The sequence below is a fragment of the Odocoileus virginianus genome, chromosome 12 (assembly GCF_023699985.2).
Source record: "Odocoileus virginianus isolate 20LAN1187 ecotype Illinois chromosome 12, Ovbor_1.2, whole genome shotgun sequence".
Lineage (NCBI taxonomy): Eukaryota > Metazoa > Chordata > Mammalia > Artiodactyla > Cervidae > Odocoileus > Odocoileus virginianus.
The window spans coordinates 57,950,687-57,968,437 of NC_069685.1; the positions used below are offsets into that span (position 1 = coordinate 57,950,687).

At 42.4% G+C, this 17,751-nt stretch overlaps 1 protein-coding gene across 5 annotated transcripts in view; it reads left to right on the forward strand.

The window, feature by feature from the left end:
* HECTD4 (HECT domain E3 ubiquitin protein ligase 4) overlaps nt 1-17,751 on the forward strand; it is a 166,264-nt gene that overhangs the window by 103,800 nt on the left and 44,713 nt on the right. For all 5 annotated transcript variants that reach the window (XM_020904197.2, XM_070475361.1, XM_020904193.2 and 2 more), the window contains exons 29-43: nt 64-239; nt 2,098-2,233; nt 2,321-2,462; nt 2,708-2,874; nt 5,048-5,194; nt 5,880-6,064; nt 8,378-8,531; nt 10,245-10,525; nt 10,739-10,928; nt 12,189-12,270; nt 13,977-14,179; nt 15,013-15,148; nt 15,942-16,124; nt 16,873-17,037; nt 17,432-17,601. In XM_020904197.2, the coding sequence (XP_020759856.2) occupies nt 64-239; nt 2,098-2,233; nt 2,321-2,462; nt 2,708-2,874; nt 5,048-5,194; nt 5,880-6,064; nt 8,378-8,531; nt 10,245-10,525; nt 10,739-10,928; nt 12,189-12,270; nt 13,977-14,179; nt 15,013-15,148; nt 15,942-16,124; nt 16,873-17,037; nt 17,432-17,601 (2,517 nt within the window). The remainder of the gene's footprint in view (nt 1-63; nt 240-2,097; nt 2,234-2,320; nt 2,463-2,707; nt 2,875-5,047; nt 5,195-5,879; nt 6,065-8,377; nt 8,532-10,244; nt 10,526-10,738; nt 10,929-12,188; nt 12,271-13,976; nt 14,180-15,012; nt 15,149-15,941; nt 16,125-16,872; nt 17,038-17,431; nt 17,602-17,751) is intronic.

Here is a 17,751-nt window from a genome sequence, read left to right on the forward strand (position 1 = left end):
ATTAAGCACATTGGTTTTGGTAAACCAGAGGACGACTAAATGCACATCAGTCTTTCTTTATAGGGAGAAGTTCCTACAAGAAGTGAATTCTCTTATTCAGAAACCCTCCCACCCACTGGCTAAAACGAAGACGTTAGTGAGGAGTCTAATGAACCGAGCCGAGCTGTTGCTGCATGTCACCATTGCGGCCCAGTCTGGCCTCACGAGAAGCATCTCAGGGACCCCTGCGGAAACACCGGGTACTGCTGACAGCAAGCCCTGCAAGGCTCTCTGCTCTAGTCTTTTCATAAAACATACACTAGCTATTTTAAAAAAAGAAAGAAATAACTCTTGTGTACTTGTAGAAAGGAAAAAAAGGAAATTTCAGTGTTATTTTGCTTTTTACTTTTCCCAGCCAAGAAATGCTTTCCATTGAAGTCATGTGGTGCTTTGTAAGTCATCTGAGCATTGGGGGAGTGCCTTGTCACCTTCTTTGTTTAGTTTTGGGGGAGCATCTAAGGAGCACAGTGACATATATTTTTATAATCCAGTGATCCTTACTTTTAGATTATGGATTATCATTTTCATAGTAACATATAATTAGTCAACTTTGTGAATCCTGTACTGCATCATATTTTCCTCTTGAAACTGAGTTTGCATTTCCTCTTTAGTAATTATGTGGAACCTTCTAGCATAAATTTGTACTATTAATTTATTTCCTAGTCACATTTTAATTGTTAGCCTGAGAATGCATTTCTCAGGGAAATCAATGAGTCTTCTTACTTAAGTCAGATCCACAACACTGGGCAGAGCCCATAATAGCAAGTGTTAATTTAATTCTCACTCTGAGAGAATAAGTCACAAACATGCTCTTCAACGAAAGACTCCATGTTGTCTAGCCCCATTGCCCAATGGACACTATGGAACAAGTGAACTTGTTTTCATCCCAACTGACTATCCAGGGCTCTTCTCACTAGGGAGAGGAGTCTAGGATGACTCCTAGGTTTCTGATCCCAGTAATAGGGTTTCCCTCCCTGAGAACATCAGGGGAAGCTTTCCAGACATGAGATAATGGTCATATGCCAAGGTGATCTGCTGTGCCACGTCTCTGGCAGTGTTAGCCTGAGTTCATTAAAGCCCCCCCCCCCCCCGCCCACCGAAAGTTTCCCACTCAGTAAGGCTAGTGGTGCTTTCCAAGAGGCTCTTGTCACCAGAGATGATGAACCAGTAATTTTCCTAAGAGATAATATCTTGAAAAATTATCATTTTTTTTTAGATTGAAGCTATCTAACTGTTCTTAAGACAGATTCAAAATGACCTCAACTTTCTTAACATCTTTTTTCTTAGCTGATCTTCACATGCAGTTTTGTCTGCTTCCATTAAAGTATTCTTTTACAAAACACCTATTTCCTAGATAGGAGCCATATATCGTATAGGAAGGGCCAGTCAGATTCTAGGAAAAGTGTAATATTTAGTCACAACAGCTATGATCAAAGCAGAGGTTTTACCAAATGGCAGTAAGTCAGCAAAGTAAATCCAGGATTAAAGGGGGATCAAAGGCCATCTCTGAAAAAAAATGATGTGCATTAATTTGAATTAAGATTATTTGCTTCCAGAGACTATTTTCTCTGTCCTCTCTTGATTTTTAGAATCCTTATATTAAAGTTAACAATGGGAATTCCCTGGCAGTCCAATGGTCAGGACTGCTAGCTTTCACTCCTGAGGACCCTGGTTTAATCCCTGGTTAGGGAACTAAGATCCCACCAGCTACATGGCCTGGCCAAAATAAATAAAAACATAAAGTTAACACTGTTAGTCTATGAAATTAAATGAAATTTTCAGGTTTTCTTTGGAAACCCAATTTAATAGAAGAATGTGGTTTTTCAAGCTGAAGTAATTTTTAACCTTGGTATTCAAGGCTTAAACCTCAGTTTTCAAATTTTTAAAAAATTGGCCTAAAAATCATCTGTGCGTTGTGCTGACTGGTTTGGGGGCCGATTTCCTGGAAAACAAAAGTACTCTTAGTTTGGTGATTCCTTGTTGGTTTTTGCTGTCGCTGTGTCGTTCTTACAAATAGGATAGCAGATACGTCAACCTTCTTCTTCCTTTCTGTTCCAGCTTGTAAATCAGCCTCTGAAACAAAAGTGATCTCTCATGCTGTGCGGCAGCCTGTTTTCCTTCGCAGCATGTCGGCCCCTTCTGACCTGGAAATGATCGGTAATGAAGATCTGGAGTTTACTAGAGCAAATCAGAGGTAAGTAGCCGAGGGCCAAGGTCGGATCCCCACGTGCTGCCACGCACCTTGGCAGCACGCCCTGAGCGGTCTCTTGTTTGGCCACAGGCGGCGCCACGTGCCCAGCCACCGCAGCAGCTCCTTCACGCTCCTGCAGTCCCTGGCCATAGAGGACAGCAGGGACAAGCCCACCTACAGCGTGCTGCTGGGGCAGCTGTTCGCTTTCATCGGCACCAACCCCGACCAGGCTGTGCGTCACGGTGTTTGTTGGCTTTGTAATGTTTGTTTGTTTGAGTGTGCTGGGCCTTAGTTGTGGCATGCGGGATCTAGTTCCCCGGCTGGGAATCGAACCCTGGGCCCCTGCACTGTGAACTCGGAGCTCCAGCCGCTGGACCACGGGGGAAGCCCCTGTTCGTCATGTTTTGCTAAGTGGCTGAGTAGCGCGAGAGGTGCTGTGACCGCAGGAGTCAGGCATACTTCTTCTCACGTGTTCAGGTGTCCAGCAGCAGCTTTCTTCTGGCCGCACAGACGAGATGGCGGCGGGGAAACACCCGCAAGCAGGCCTTGGTGCACATGCGGGAGTTGCTGACGGCTGCCGTGCGAGTCGGGGGAGTGACACACCTCGTGGGTCCGGTGACAATGGTCCTTCAGGGAGGACCCAGGTCAGTTGTCTGTTAGCTTATCCTGTCCTGTCTGGGATGGGCAAAGGCCACTCCAAAGATTCCTCTTGGGGCCAGATGTTAGATCATGGTGTTTGCTAGTGTTTTCCCCTAAAATAATGTATGTTTCTAAAAATGGTACAGGATATAATTTAAAAATTCAGCACACGTAACAAAAAGTAAATTCTCTTTACCTTCCTTTTCTAAATTCCACTATTAAGAGATTGCTTCATCAACTATACACCCGTAAATAGCTATTTCATTCTCCTGTGTGCTTAAGTGTTCGTGTATTATTTTTTCTTTTAAACTCAATTCAGATTATATTTCACGTGCCTTATTGTAATCAGTTGTTTTCCTCAATAAATTTTGGGCATCTGTATCTTTTCATGTTAATATGTATAGCTCTGCTTTATAGATTTTAAGACCTTCACAGAGCTTTATTATATGCTATATTTATTTAACTCCTCAGCTGCAGATGAACATATGGGTTCATTCATTCTCTCTTTCACTCTCCATCTTTTCTTTCATCCCTCCTTTCTTCTTCCTGTTTTGTTTTGCTTTTCTATTAACAATAGTGCTGCAATCAACAACCTTATATACCTATATTTTTGTATACTTTGGTGCTTATTTTTATTGGGTCAAATTTCTAATAACGTAATTGTAGATACTAACTTTGAGGAAGGGTTTATAACTTATTTGTGAGGAGTTTTTCTATACTAATGCCCAACTGGACTTCAAAGGTACTTAGATAGAAATAAAAAAGGTGTTCTCTGCAAGGACTGGACTACAACTGCTGCAGGCTGCTTGTGCCTCCTGACAGCTCTCAGGAACTCTGGCCAAGAAGCAGAAGCAATAGCTGGAGGGAAACATGAACTAAGAGCTAACATGACTGTCTTGAGAAATTTCTGCGTCGATCAGAAGAAGGCAGGTTATTCTTTGGAGATAAACAACTCCCAAAATCTCAGTAGCTTAAAAAACTAATCTCAGGTCCCTCACAAGTCTGTCTTGGCTCGTGGTAATTACAGAGAGCTTGGGACAGAGGAGGGGACAACCATCTTGAAAGCTGTCAGGCCCCTTGTCAGAGCTCTGGCTCATTGGCCAGACTAGTCACATGCCCACCTGACTACAGCAGTTCCCAGAAGGCATAGTGAGTTACACTAATGACTACCACAGCTCACTTCCAGAAGTTTCTCTATAACACTGGCAGCATTATTCCTTTTCCCCTCATTACATTACATTTCCCTCATGACATTATTAACGCCATATGTCAGACATTTTTAAAAATGCAGAAAATCCCCAAAGTACAAGATAAAAATCACCTGTAAATCCAGCATTTTAAAATAAAACCCAAAAAAATAAAATAAAACCCATTAATGTTTTAGCATATTTGTTCAGTCTTTATTCTAACCTTAGTGATCTCCTATAATGTTTTTAGTGCTTATATAGCATTGCATCATATCCTTGAACCTTTAGTAAGTCAATTTCCTATTTTTAAATCATAGTTTTTGTTTATTTCACTATTTCATTGCTAATATTTATAAGCAATATTATGTTGCATATCTTTGTAGATAATTTCAATAGTTCCAGTTTTCAACTAAAATTAATTGCTGTAGAATCTATCCCAGGTTGTGTTTTTACATTGGGAAAGTCTTATTTCCCAACTGGATTCTCATATTCTGTTAATAATTGGAGTGTGAACTTGCAAAGGACACTTAGCTAATGTATTTGTGTCTTGGTTTTCTCATTAGTACAATTGCATTTACAGTATTCAGTACTGCATGGAATGAGGTAGGCCTGTCTCAAATGAATGGTTTCATTATTAAATAAATTTGGAAAATGTTGGGTGCCATTCTCCTGCTCCGAGAGATATGAAGGACTTTAAAGCCTTGAGTTGTCCTGGAGTGAGCCTGGAGTGAGGAACCCTGCTTACCTTTACCTACCCTAGGATTTCCCAGAGCATCCTAGAGTGTGGGCATTGTCTCTGAGACACTCAGAAATCCTGCCCAACAGCCTTCTGTTGTCCTGTACTTTGGGAAACACCAGTCTCCAAGGTTCCTTCAGTTCTGGATTCATCTAGCCACTTTTGTGTTTCTCAGAAGACCTCTCCTGCTTTCGTGTTCACTACTGCTGTTCTTGACACGGTTGAGGAAGCTTGAGCTTTGGTTCTGTTTTCTAGAATTGAAGAACTGACCTGTGGTGGGATGGTCGAGCAGGTCCAGGAAGCCTTCGGTGAGACCATGACCTCTGTGGTGTCTTTATGCGCACGTTACCCTATCGCGTGTGCAAATAGCATCGGACTCTTATGTACTATACCTTACACCAGGTAAGGAATGCTTTTTTAGTATATGTAAGTTACACCACAATGTCATCAATTAAATAGAAATATTTTTATTTATTAAAAATATTTTTTAAAAAGATTTTTTGGTTTTGGTTATCCAGTGACACTGTCACTCTGATTAAATGAGCTTGTCGCCTGACAAACACCTAAAGTTACTATGTAAATTCTTATTGTTGAATTCCTACATGATCAAAGGTGGACCCCCATTAGAAATTATGTTACATTGTCAAAATGGATAAGTTTGGAGGAAAGAAAAGGTCCCTAGGAAGTTACTTATTACATTGGGCAAAACTTTCTGCCTTTGCACATTTCCTTTCTTTGTTTTGTGATTGAGAGGTTGAAGATACCAAGCATTCATGAAGTCAGTCTTTAAATGCCCTTATAATAAAATATGCAATTTTTTTCTATTATGATAAGCTTGTGTTGATTCCATTGATTTTTACTTTGCTATCCTGTATGAACTAACCAGAAACTTGAAATTCATTATTTATGAAGGAAGTTGTCATTCTAAAAATTTCTGTGTTGAGTTTTACGTGGTAGCATCCAAAGTTGTAAATAAAGGACTATATTGACATGTTTTATGGCCCTTTGATAACCTGGATCTTAAGTGAGATGTTCCTAAGAGCTGGTCAGTTATGTTTCTTTCAATCAACCCTTTCTGCCTGGCCAGGAGTGAAGAGAAGTGCCTGGTGCGGAGTGGCCTTGTTCAGCTCATGGATCGACTATGCAGCTTGAGCAGTCAGACTGAGTCCAGCTCCAGTGAGAAACAGACCAAGAAGCAGAAGGTGGCCACCATGGCCTGGGCAGCCTTCCAGGTGCTTGCCAACCGCTGCGTTGAATGGGAAAAAGAAGAAGGTGAGAAGCAGGGTCCCTTTCTATAATAGAGCTCCTTGATTTCTTCCATCGATGTGTTTTTTCTTTTTATTTAGTATTTGTACTGGATGGGGAAAAGAAAGACTATTAAATTACATAACTAGATTGATTTAATCAATTATGATTTCATGGGAGCCTCTTCATCAGCATGGTTCTGTGAAAATTTATCACTGTGCTATGACATTTAACAATATCCTAATGCGGAAGACGTTATGCTAAGTGAAATAACCCAGGCACAGAAAGACAAATACTGCAGTGATCTGAGTTATGTGTGGAATCTAAAAAGCCAAACTGATAGAAACCAGAGAGTAGAACAGTGGTCACCAGGGCTAGGGGACAAGGGGAATGGGGAGATTTTGTTCCAAAGGACACACTTTCTGCTGTAAGATGAGTAAGTTCTGGAGCCCTAACGTACAGCTTTGTGGTTGGAGTTCATGATACTTCACTTACACTTAAAACTCACTGAGAAGATGTCTTATATTTTACCTGCCATATGCACACACAGAGAGGTAATCATCACATTGTATACCTTTTAAAAAACTCACATTCTACAATCTGAGTATATACAGTTTTTGTTTGCTAGTCACACCTCAGTAAAGCTGAGGGGGCTGGGAGGAGTGATGACCACCTGAAAGAGGACAGTAACCCCAGGAAATTGAAGGCATCTTTCCCTTCCTTCTTGCCATCACTGCTAATGGTGTCTGAATAGATACTTTTATGAAATGATTTTTCAGTTGTACTTTTGAGATCCTATTTCCAAATCATATGTTCAGTCAGCAATCCTACTTAAAAAGTAAACTTGAAGGATAACTTCTGCATACGATCCCGGGTATATAACGTGTCATTCACTGTGCGTTTTATTGTTCTGGGAGCCAGGCATAGGATGACTGAGGCATTGTTCCTCCCCTTAAAATAAATGGTCCAGTGGGGGAAATAGGCCAGTGAACAAATAATTCCAGTGCAATCAATGCCATGATCAAGGTGAGCACAAGGAGCATAGAGGAGCATAGAGGTCCCTACAGACTCTGTACTAAGGAATCAGGCAGAGCTTCCCAAAGAAGGTGATGTGAGCATTTTTCTTGAGGGGTAAGGAAGACTTCCCAAGTAGAATGAACAGTCAGTGGCAAATAACTTTTGTGGCTTTTATGAGTGGTGCTTGAAAATGGAAAAATTCAAGAAGATCTTTTATTGTGTTTGAGAAGAGATCAGGTGTGAGTTAAATATCAGGATGTTTTCCAAAAAAGAAACAGACTCACAGACTGGTAAGGGAAAGGGAGAGAGGAGGGGTTATATAAGGGGAGGGCACTGTGAAAGTGAGAGTGAAGTCGCTCAGTTGTCTCCGACTCTATGCAACCCCACGGACTGTAGCCTACCAGGCTCCTCAGTCTGTGGAATTTTCCAGGCATGAGTACTGGAGTGGGTTGCCATTTCCTTCTCCAGGGGATCTTCCTGACCCAGGGATCAAACCCAGGTCTCCCTCATTGCAGGCAGACGCTTTACGGTCTGAGCCACCACTTTGGGGGAAGCCCCAAACTGTTGTGTATAAAGTAAGCTACAAGGACACACTGGACAACACAGGGAATATAGCCAATATTTTAACTAAAAATGGAATACAACCTTTAAAAATTGTGAATCACTATATTGTACACCTGTAGTTTATATTGTACATCAACTACTTCATGAAAGAAAAAAAAAAGATGTTTTCATCCCAGGAAAATGATAATTCTTCCTGGTAAAAGTATGTTTCTGGGTTTTGTGTGGATTAATTATATTCAATTTTAATTAAGATAAATGTCTTTTCCTGGGACTTCCCTGGTGATCTAGTGCTTAAGAATCCACCTTGCAATTCAGGGAACAAGGGATCAGTCCCTGGTTGGGGAACTAAGATCCCACATGCCTCAGAGCAACTGAGCCTGCAGGCTGCAACTACTGAAGATAAAAGAAAAAAAAGAATTATATATTTCCCCAACATTGAATCGGTTTTCAAGTTACTGTTACCTTCTTTATGTTTCTGTGTGTGCTTAGTCACTCAGTCATGTCCGACTCTGCAACCCCATGGACTGTAGCCCACCAGGCTCCTCTGTCCATGGGGATTCTCCAGGCAAGAATACTGGAGTGGGTTGCCATGCCCAGTTGTTATCTAATGAGAGACACTAATCGGATGGCTAACAAAATACTGAGCAGGTTAAAGAAAAATTGGGCAAACAGAGGCTTTAGTGCAGACCCGCCACAGCTGCAGACTCACCATGCCTTCCTGGGGTTTTCACCATGCTTTTTCTTGCTTGAACTCTGAAGGCGGCTCCACAGAGGCTGTGCACTCAGGTCTGGCCCGTCAGGTGTCCAGCCTTCTCACAAATCACCTTGCCCGAGCAACCGAGTGCTGCGGCAACCAGGCTGCTGGGAACGATGCCCTCCAGGACGTCCTGAGTCTCCTCAATGATCTCTCAAGGTATGGAAGACCCCCTGGAGCTATGGGAGGAGGTGGCTTTTCCTCTGAGTGATGGAATTCCTTTGGGGAGAGGGTAGCGGTCTTCAGTTCAGTTCAGCTCAGTCGCTCAGTCATGTCCAACTCTTTGCGACCCCATGAATCGCAGCATGCCAGGCCTCCGGGTCCATCATGAACTCCCAGAGTTTACTCAAATTCATGCCCATTGAGTCGGTGATGCCATCCAGCCATCTCATCCTCTGTCGTCCCCTTCTCCTCTGCCTCCAGTCCCTCCCAGAATCAGGGTCTTTTCCAATGAGTCAACTCTTCGAATCAGGTAGTCAAAGTATTGGAGTTTCAGCTTCAGCATCAGTCCTTCCAATGAACACCCAGGACTGATCTCCTTTAGGATGGACTGGTTGGATCTCCTTGCAGTCCAAGGGACTCTCAAGAGTCTTCTCCAACACCACAGTTCAAAAGCATCAATTCTTCGGCGCTCAGCTTTCTTCACAGTCCAACTGTCACATTCATACATGACCACTGGAAAAACCATAGCCTTGACCAGATGGACCTTTGTTGGCAAAGTAATGTCTCTGCTTTTTAATATGCTATCTAGGTTGGTCATAACTTTCCTTCCAAGGAGTAAGCATCTTTTAATTACATGGCTGCAGTCACCATCTGCAGTGATTTTGGAGCCCAAAAAAATAAAGTCTGACACTGTTTCCACTGTCTCCCCATCTATTTCCCATGAAGTGATAGGACCAGATGCCATGATCTTAGTTTTCTGAATGTTGAGCTTTAAGCCAACTTTTTCACTCTCCTCTTTCACTTTCATCAAGAGGCTTTTTAGTTCCTCTTCACTTTCTGCCATAAGGGTGGTATCATCTGCATATCTCAGGTTATTGACATTTCTCCCGGCAATGTCTTTAGAAACAGCTAAATTACTAGGCTGTCCTGACATCCTCCTGCCTCAAGAAAAATAGTAGAGAATACAGTCGTTGAAAAATAACATTCAGTTCCAAAATGTGGAAATTATTTATTTGAATATCTATACCACAAAATTACATATTATCATTTGCTCCAATACTTTGCTGGTAGCAGCTGCTAGCCTTTCAGGTAGGTACCACTGCATTCAGTAACCAAACAGCTTAACCTTCATTATAGCAAGATTAAAGATTAACCGGCCAGGACTTGTAATTAATTTACCTTCTCATGCTGTGTCTTTGAAAGAAGATATTCTTCGGAGGTTTAATCATGTGTGAGCTGTGAGGCCCACAGAGGTTTGTCCACCTCAGGCTGCTTATTCTTTCGTTTCAGCTGAAATGTAACAGGTTCAGCTGTGGCAGAGCCCAGACTCTTGAGGTCTGTACAGCACTGTATTATCTCTTTGGTCTTGAAGCACTTCTTGAAAAGGAATAAAAGACTAAACTAAAAGCCTCCTAGCTTGGATTTCTAAGCCCTGATGCTCTGTGAATCATGCTGAACTAGAGAATCTCAATTAACTAAACATAAGGAATCAAAAAATTTTCAAAAATCTTTTAAAGTATTACTGGTCAATTATGAGCCTTCATCAGATGGTTATTAAAAAAAAACCTTCATAAAAATATATTGCCAAAATTCTGTCTTCCCATGAAATCTGAAGTCAGCTTGTTTAACCCCATTGAGGGAACCTTTGTTTCTGAATTTCTATAGATCAACGTCCCCAACACTGCGGCCCTTTTCTTCCTCTCTTTGCAGGAGTCACATAGGTAAAGCCATCCTGAGCCAGCCAGCTTGTGTGTCCAAACTCCTCTCCCTGCTACTTGACCAACGCCCGTCCCCAAAGCTGGTTCTTATCATTCTTCAGCTGTGCCGGGCGGCACTCCCGCTGATGAGCGTAGAAGACTGTGGGAACGTGGAGCTCCCACCCTGGAGCTACTCCGTCCCCTCCCTAAACAGCGAGCAGGAGGATCCCAGCGACCCAGCGTCCAAGATCGCCTCACTGCTCTTGGCAAAGCTGGCAGACTACGTGGTCCCAGGTGAGTCACCCCCAGGACGGGAGAAAGGTACCATCACTTCCTGTAGATGATCAGACCGAGCTTTCCCTTGTCCACAGTTGCAGCTGTCCTTCCTGTGATAAAAGGAAAGGGGGAAAGGGTAGGAGAGAGGGAGGAAAGAGGTTCCAAAGCCAGTGCTTTCCCCATCCAGGGGAGCTGCACAAACAACTTTGCAATTTTTCTGTTTGCTTAAAGGATGTCAGACAGTCCTTTCTCCAACTGCTTCTGAACCTGACACCACGTTGACAAAAACCAGCCCCAAGAATTCCTTAAAAGGCGATAAAGATCCCGGAGAAGAGAGTGAAGCAGTGGATGGCAAGCTGTCTATCTTTATCCACAAGCGGGAAGACCAGTCGTCCCATGAAGTTCTGCAGCCATTACTAAGGTGATGATTGTAATAGTCCATTCCTTCAGACATGAGCCATGTCACAGGCACTGTGCTGAGTAAGCCCCTTACAGATATCAACCATCTCAGCCCTCTTCACAAGTAATCACTGCTACTATCATCCCTGTCATTACACACAGACAAACTGAGGCAGAGCTGAAACGTAGACACAGATCCCTCTGACTTTAGAGCCTGAACTCTTCACCACAACTCTGTACTCAGTCTTTCTGGACCTGACAGAGTGAAAGTCCTATTGAGTATGCATCATTTGTGTCCAACCAAGTCTGTAGTGTGACCTCAGCTGTGAGAAGGAATAAGGCAGCTTGGTTTTCAGTTATGGGCATCCTTCAGTCAAAGTACAATTAGGGATACCATTGACTATGACGTAAAGAAGTAAGAAACTTTTTCAAAAGCCATAATTAATTGAAGTATGAATGATATGATTGCTCAACAAAGAAGTAAAAATATAATTACTGTCCAAAGATTACAAACCTGCAGGGCCCTGTTAGTGGAATCCAGGACAACGAGAATGTCCCACAGAACACAAACTCCTAAATTTAGGAGACGTTTAGGAAATTTAGAAGAGAAATTTAGGGAATTTAGAAGAGATGTTTGTCTCAGATGGAAGAGTCCCCTCTTCAAATAAATGATTGAATGATGGTGTCATCCTCATAATCGAGTCCCTTGTCTGCCATCATAGAAACCAAAAGCACTGTGGGCTACTGGCATAGGCTAAGCTGAGTCAGGGAAAGTCAGTACACAGATGAAGAAATTTCCAAGGAACATTCCTGGGCACTGTGAAATGTCATCATACAAACTTGGCGAAAGCTTTTTTGAGAGCCAGGTTGAGGAGGCAGGGGGAGCTAAATTCTTAGAAAGGGAGATCCAGTCATTCACACCCAGGCACCAGTCCAGGCTGTTATTAAAACCGCCTCACTTGGAGATTTAGATCCCTCACTGAGGCCTCCCATGGGCCTGGCCTTCTCTTTATTTTAGAATCAGCTTGTCACTTAGTTTGTCATCTTCACACAGGTTTTTAATTATCATTATAACTCTAAAAAAAATTGTTGTTTTGATCCCTAGAAAGTGCTATAATTGAGCAATAAAGAGCATTTCCTTTTGAAAAATTGAGTCTTAAACTGTGGATTTTTGTTACAGCATGTATGGTGGCCTGACCATTACCAGGTTGCTTCATGGCCTGCAGTCCCCAGCTGTGACCATCCTGTAAAATCATTACCTCTCTCTGACTTCCCATTTCAGTAGCTCAGAAGGACGGCCCTTCCGACTTGGTACTGGTGCCAACATGGAGAAAGTTGTGAAAATGGACCGAGACATGACGAAGGTAACCCCAATGTGGAGGAACCTGCTCCAACAAGAACCACAGTTGAGAGCATTTACCAGGCTTCCAGTTTTTGGGAGAAATTTTTTAAAAAACATTCACGTTACCACAAAGAAGCAGGATGAGAAATTGAAGTCATTGAGGTTATTTTCAAGAAGATTAGTCAAAATCAATTTATCATCTAACCAACAAGGACCTACAGTATAGCACATGGAACTCTACTCAGTGTTATGTGACAGCCTGGCTGGGAGGGAAGTTAGGGGGGAATGGATACATGTATATGTATGGCTGAGTCCCCTGCACTGTTCACCCGAAACTGCCACAGTATTGTGTTTTGTTTTCATTTAAGGATAATTTGCTTTACAGTTTGTTTTGCATTGGTTTCTACCAAACATCAACATGAATCAGCCATAGATTTACCCATGTTGAAACTATCACAATATTGTTAATACCCCAATAGAAAACAAAAAGTTTAAATTAAAAAAGATCAATTTATCATTAATATTAAAATATGGAAGAGAACTCTTGATTTTGACTTAGAAATTTTCTTAGCTCTGTTAAGAAAGTTCTACAGTGTAAAAATAGTTAAAAAGTGATCATAGGGTGTAAGGTTAAAAGAGTAATAATAATGGATAATAAGAAATAAAGACAAATAGCTCATAAAAAATATGTCCAGTCTCACAAATTACACAGTAAATAAATAAAGGGAAAGAATAAAAAATAATAGTACTGTGTCATTTTTACCTTATCACCCTGATAATGTTAAGACTGATGATACCCTTTATTGCCAAGGTGAGGGTAAAAAGGGCATTTTCAAGTATCCAGAGACAAGCTTATTCTTGGCAGTTCTGTTTGTAAAAAATAAAATAGAATTCATGTACCCATAAATAGGGGATTTGTTAAAGAAATTATTACACCCATTTGATGAAATGCTCTGAGCTTCCCTGGTGGCTCAGTGGTAAAGAATCCACCTGCCAATGCAGGAGACTCAAGTTCGATCCCTGGGTGGGGAAGATCCCCTAGAGGAGGAAGTGGCAACCAACTCCAGCTTTCTTCCCTGGGAAATCCCATGGACAAAGGAGCATGGCGGGCTAAAGTCCACGGGGTCACAAAGAGTCGACCATGGTGCACTGGGAAGACCCAGAGGGATCAGGTGGAGAGGGAGGTGGGAGGGGGGACTGGGATGGGGAATACATGTAAATCCATGGCTAATTCATTTCAATGTATGACAAAAACCACTGCAATGTTATAAAGTAATTAGCTTCCAACTAATAAAAATAAATGGAAAAAACAAACAAAAACAAAGAGTCAGCCATGACTTAGTGACTAAACAACAACAACGAAATACTGTACAACCATAAAAGTAACCAGATATGTCTATATTGACATGGATATTCATGATATTTTATGGTATCAGATTCATATCAATGATCAAAATTCACGATGTTTTGATAATTGTTAAAAAGAATTCAAAACTGCTTGTAGCATGACCTATTATTCTGTATGTCAGAATCTACAGGAAAAAATTCTGGCAGACTAGCAATGATCTCTCTCTGACTGAGCACAAGGGATGCTTGTGGAGATTTAACTTTCTACAGTTCTAATATTTTAATATTTGCATCTATAAAAATGAGCCTAGATTGGGGGACACAGATTTTTTAACGTAAGAGTGAAAAGAATATCATGAGAATCTTTAAACCGACCCCCAGGGTGGCTGCTGTGAGGTGATTACAGAAGAGGCGGCAGCTGCTCTGCGAAAAGCGACCAAGTGGGCACAGTCAGGCCTCATTGTCAGTGTTGGGCCACCCGTGGAGTCCCTCAACCCAGAGACCGTGAGCGGGCTGTCCACAGGGGACAAGAAGAAGACTGCCCAAACCTCCATTTGCCGAGAGAGGAACTCCGAACTCGCCAGGTAAAGCCTTCCCTAGGGTAGAAGCTGTCTATTCTCTTCTCAGACTTACTGTGTGAAGGGCTTGTTTGGAGGGTTTTAATTTTATTTTGTAGAGTATTTATTTTTATTTATGTATTTATTTTTGGCCTCGCCATGTCAAGGCGAGATCCCATGCGGGCTCTTAGTTCCCTGTCTAGGAATTGAACCCGTGCCCCCTGCATTGGGAGTGAGAAGTCTTAACCACTGGACTGCCAGGGAAATCCTGAAGGTTTTAATTTTATATCCTCCCCTTGACCTGCTGGAAGTGAGGAAGTGAGGCTCAAAATACCCAGCCATTTTAGTAGCTTCCCTCAAAGTCAAGTCAACCAGTGATGACCATTCACTTGGTGGATCTGATGCTGTGAGGGATGAATAGGGAGGCCCTCGGCCTGAGTGCACATCTGAAGCTGGAGGACTTCTGAGAAAGGCCACCACCAACACCAGCTACAGTTTTTTTGAGCAGCAGTAGTTAATTCTGGCCTTGCTTCCTTTACTTCATCCAAACGATACTTATCACCATTCCAGCTCTTAGGAGGATGAGCACGTGTTGCCCCTGGTAAGTCTGGGTGAGATTCTATGCTTGCCGGCCAGAGGCAGATGCAGGGAAGTTACCAAAATCCACTTTTTCTAGTATGGAGCTGGCCAAAAAGTTTATTAAGTTTTTTCAGTAATATCTTGCAGAAAAACACAAACCAACTTTTTGGCTAACCCACCATAATTAGAAAATGTTTCCATCTGGTGCCAAGTCTAAAGCCACTCTTCTGGCTTCTTTACGATCATGGGGCCTTGACACTTTTCCCTGTTGACACTTGCAGGACCGACCCCGTTCGACCTTTCATCAGTGGGCACGTGGCAAACAGCATGGCCGCTGAGGTGATTGCCTTGCTTCATAGCTTGCTGATGGCACCTGAGTCAAATGCTGCTCAGATATGGACCACGACAGCAGAGAAGGTTAGTATGCTGTTATTGCTTAAAGGAGGAAGCAGGACAGAAGTCAGTTTTTTGTTCTAGCAAGGGACATTGTAACAGAGAGCGTTCCCATTTCAGCCACATAGACTTGTGTTTCCCCTGAAATCTGCTTTGATTTAGTGGTTCCAACTCTGTTAACCCACATCTCCTATCACTGCCAGTTCTGCTTTCACTGAAGGCAGGCTAGAATGGCACAGGGGAAGAATGGCACACCTTGTTTCTCCTCCTTGCCTGTGTTCAGTCGGTACTAACATTAGGAAGTCATGTATCCTTGGTTTATTGGATTTATTAAGTGGAGTTGGTGAGTGTTAAGGAGGCCTCTGTTGGATTTACACACCCTGAGCTCCTCAGTAATTCATCTTGACAAACTAGTTCAGTCTCCCAAAAACTAGAATTTGGTCATCAGTTTCCCTATTCCCAGTCATTCATCTTGTGAACACCTTATAACACATCCTAAAGGTAATTGGGTGTTGCAAGGTAGGTGGTATGCTATTATGGTCTTTCTTCAGATAAATTTTTGTCTCTATTTTAGTTTTTTTTTTTTTTTTAACTGTGTTTGATTTGCTCATATTTCAAGGTTGTGCATTTCTGGTTTTGTCCAATTATGTAAGACTAATATGGCAAGAACATCAGTGGTCATTCCTGCTCGTTGCTGCACCCCTCCTGTGTCCAGAGTTCCTTAGTCCAGGGGCCCTGTTGTCAACACTGCACCATCTTTAGTATCAAAACGACCAAAGTTCTAACTGCTGCCATGTGGGCTGCTTCATATGTTTAGGTTCTGTCTCGTGCACTGATGTACATTCCACAGTTGGGGAAATATGCAGAAAGCATTCTGGAAAATGGCAGCAGTAGTGGCAGAAAGCTCGCCAAACTTCAGAGAATTGCCCGCCAGGCTGTGGCTGCACTGTGTGCACTTGGAGGCTTCAAAGAGACAATCAAGATCGGGTCTGAGGTCCAGGTAACCAGGCACCATTTTCCCAAGTCATCGCTTTCCCTTGTGTGTAAGTCCATTGATCCATCTATCAACTGTAAGACAAATGCCATCCACCCAGTTGGACAAAAATTCTTGTTTTTTCAAGCTAAGAAACAAGTGGCTTCTCATCCACACAGTGCTGCAGATTATTCAGACATCAGTACAGTACTGCACAGTAGCTAAAACCCTTATGTCCTGTGGTGGTGTTAATATTGGGAGTGTTTTAGAATTGAGGCTTGAATTTGCTTCATACTGTGATCAACTTACGGAGAAAGCAATGGCAACCCACTCCAGTACTTTTGCCTGGAAAATCCCATGGACGGAGGAGCCTGGTAGGTTGCAGTCCATGGGGTCGCTAAGAGTCGGACACTTCTGAGTGACCTCACTTTCACTTTTCACTGTCATGCATTGGAGAAGGAAATGGCAACCCACTCCAGTGTTCTTGCCTGAAGAATCCCAGGGACGGGGGAGCCTGGTGGGCTGCCGTCTATGGGGTCACACAGAGTCAGACATGACTGAAGCAACTTAGCAGCAGCAGCAGTGATCACCTTGATACAAGGTTTTAGGACCTATTATTTTAACTCACATTCAGGGCTTGGCATCTGCATTATAAGAACCTATTGCTGTAATGCCGATAATGACAGCTGTAGATTTACTCCTCCCACTCGTTACATCAGATCGCTGCTCACACCATCAGGTTTGGTAGGTAGTGCTAACCCATCTGTGTCTCTAGGTTTTAGGTAGAGGAATATCAGGAAGCATCGGAGTGGTGGCTTCTATCAACGAACAGGAAGGTATAGCTACAGTCAGATTCCCACCCATAGACTGTAGAAAGACTTCGCAAGCATCAGACACACTGACTATTCCATTGTCTAGACTTTGTGTTCCAAGATCAGAGGTAAGGTGATTTTTAAATGTATCCTCAAATGTCACTGCAAATGGTAACCATCCTGTAATGAATAATATGCATGTGCACAGTCCTGAAGCACAAATACTTGGTTTTCTTAAATTTTACTTATGATATGTATTTACATATTGGGTATAATTATTTAATAGTAACCTTGATGTGAAGATTTTTACCTAAATGACCAAATTCATTTCTTTGGTGAGGAATATTCCACAGTATATTGTATGTTTAATTGTTTTGGTCTAGCTTGCAATTTTCTGTATGGTGATTTTTTTTTAATTGAAATTTTGAGAATTAACTCCAGATGATAATAACACCCTCATTTCTTATAAACTAACTACTTGAATTTAACTTTTTGCCATGCCCCCCCCACCACCGCCATCAGGCATTGCCTCTTCATAAACTGTCCATTACTGAGAAGGTAGTACAGGCAGTCCAGTCCATGTTGCTTCCTCAGGAGGGAAGTCTCTCTATTCATACCTCACTTCCTGCAACAGGAGATGGGTCAGCTCCTGTGATGGCAGTCGTTCGGCTCCTGGCTGAAATAAGAACAAGGTGAGCGCCCTCCAGAGACCCCCTAAAGTGCTGAGGTGGAGCAGGCCAGAGGGCCAGAAGTCCTCCATGGGCCTCTCTGTGCCAGGTTTACTGGGTCCACAGCATGAACTCATGCCAAACTGAGGAACAGAAACCATCCTCTTGTGCTGT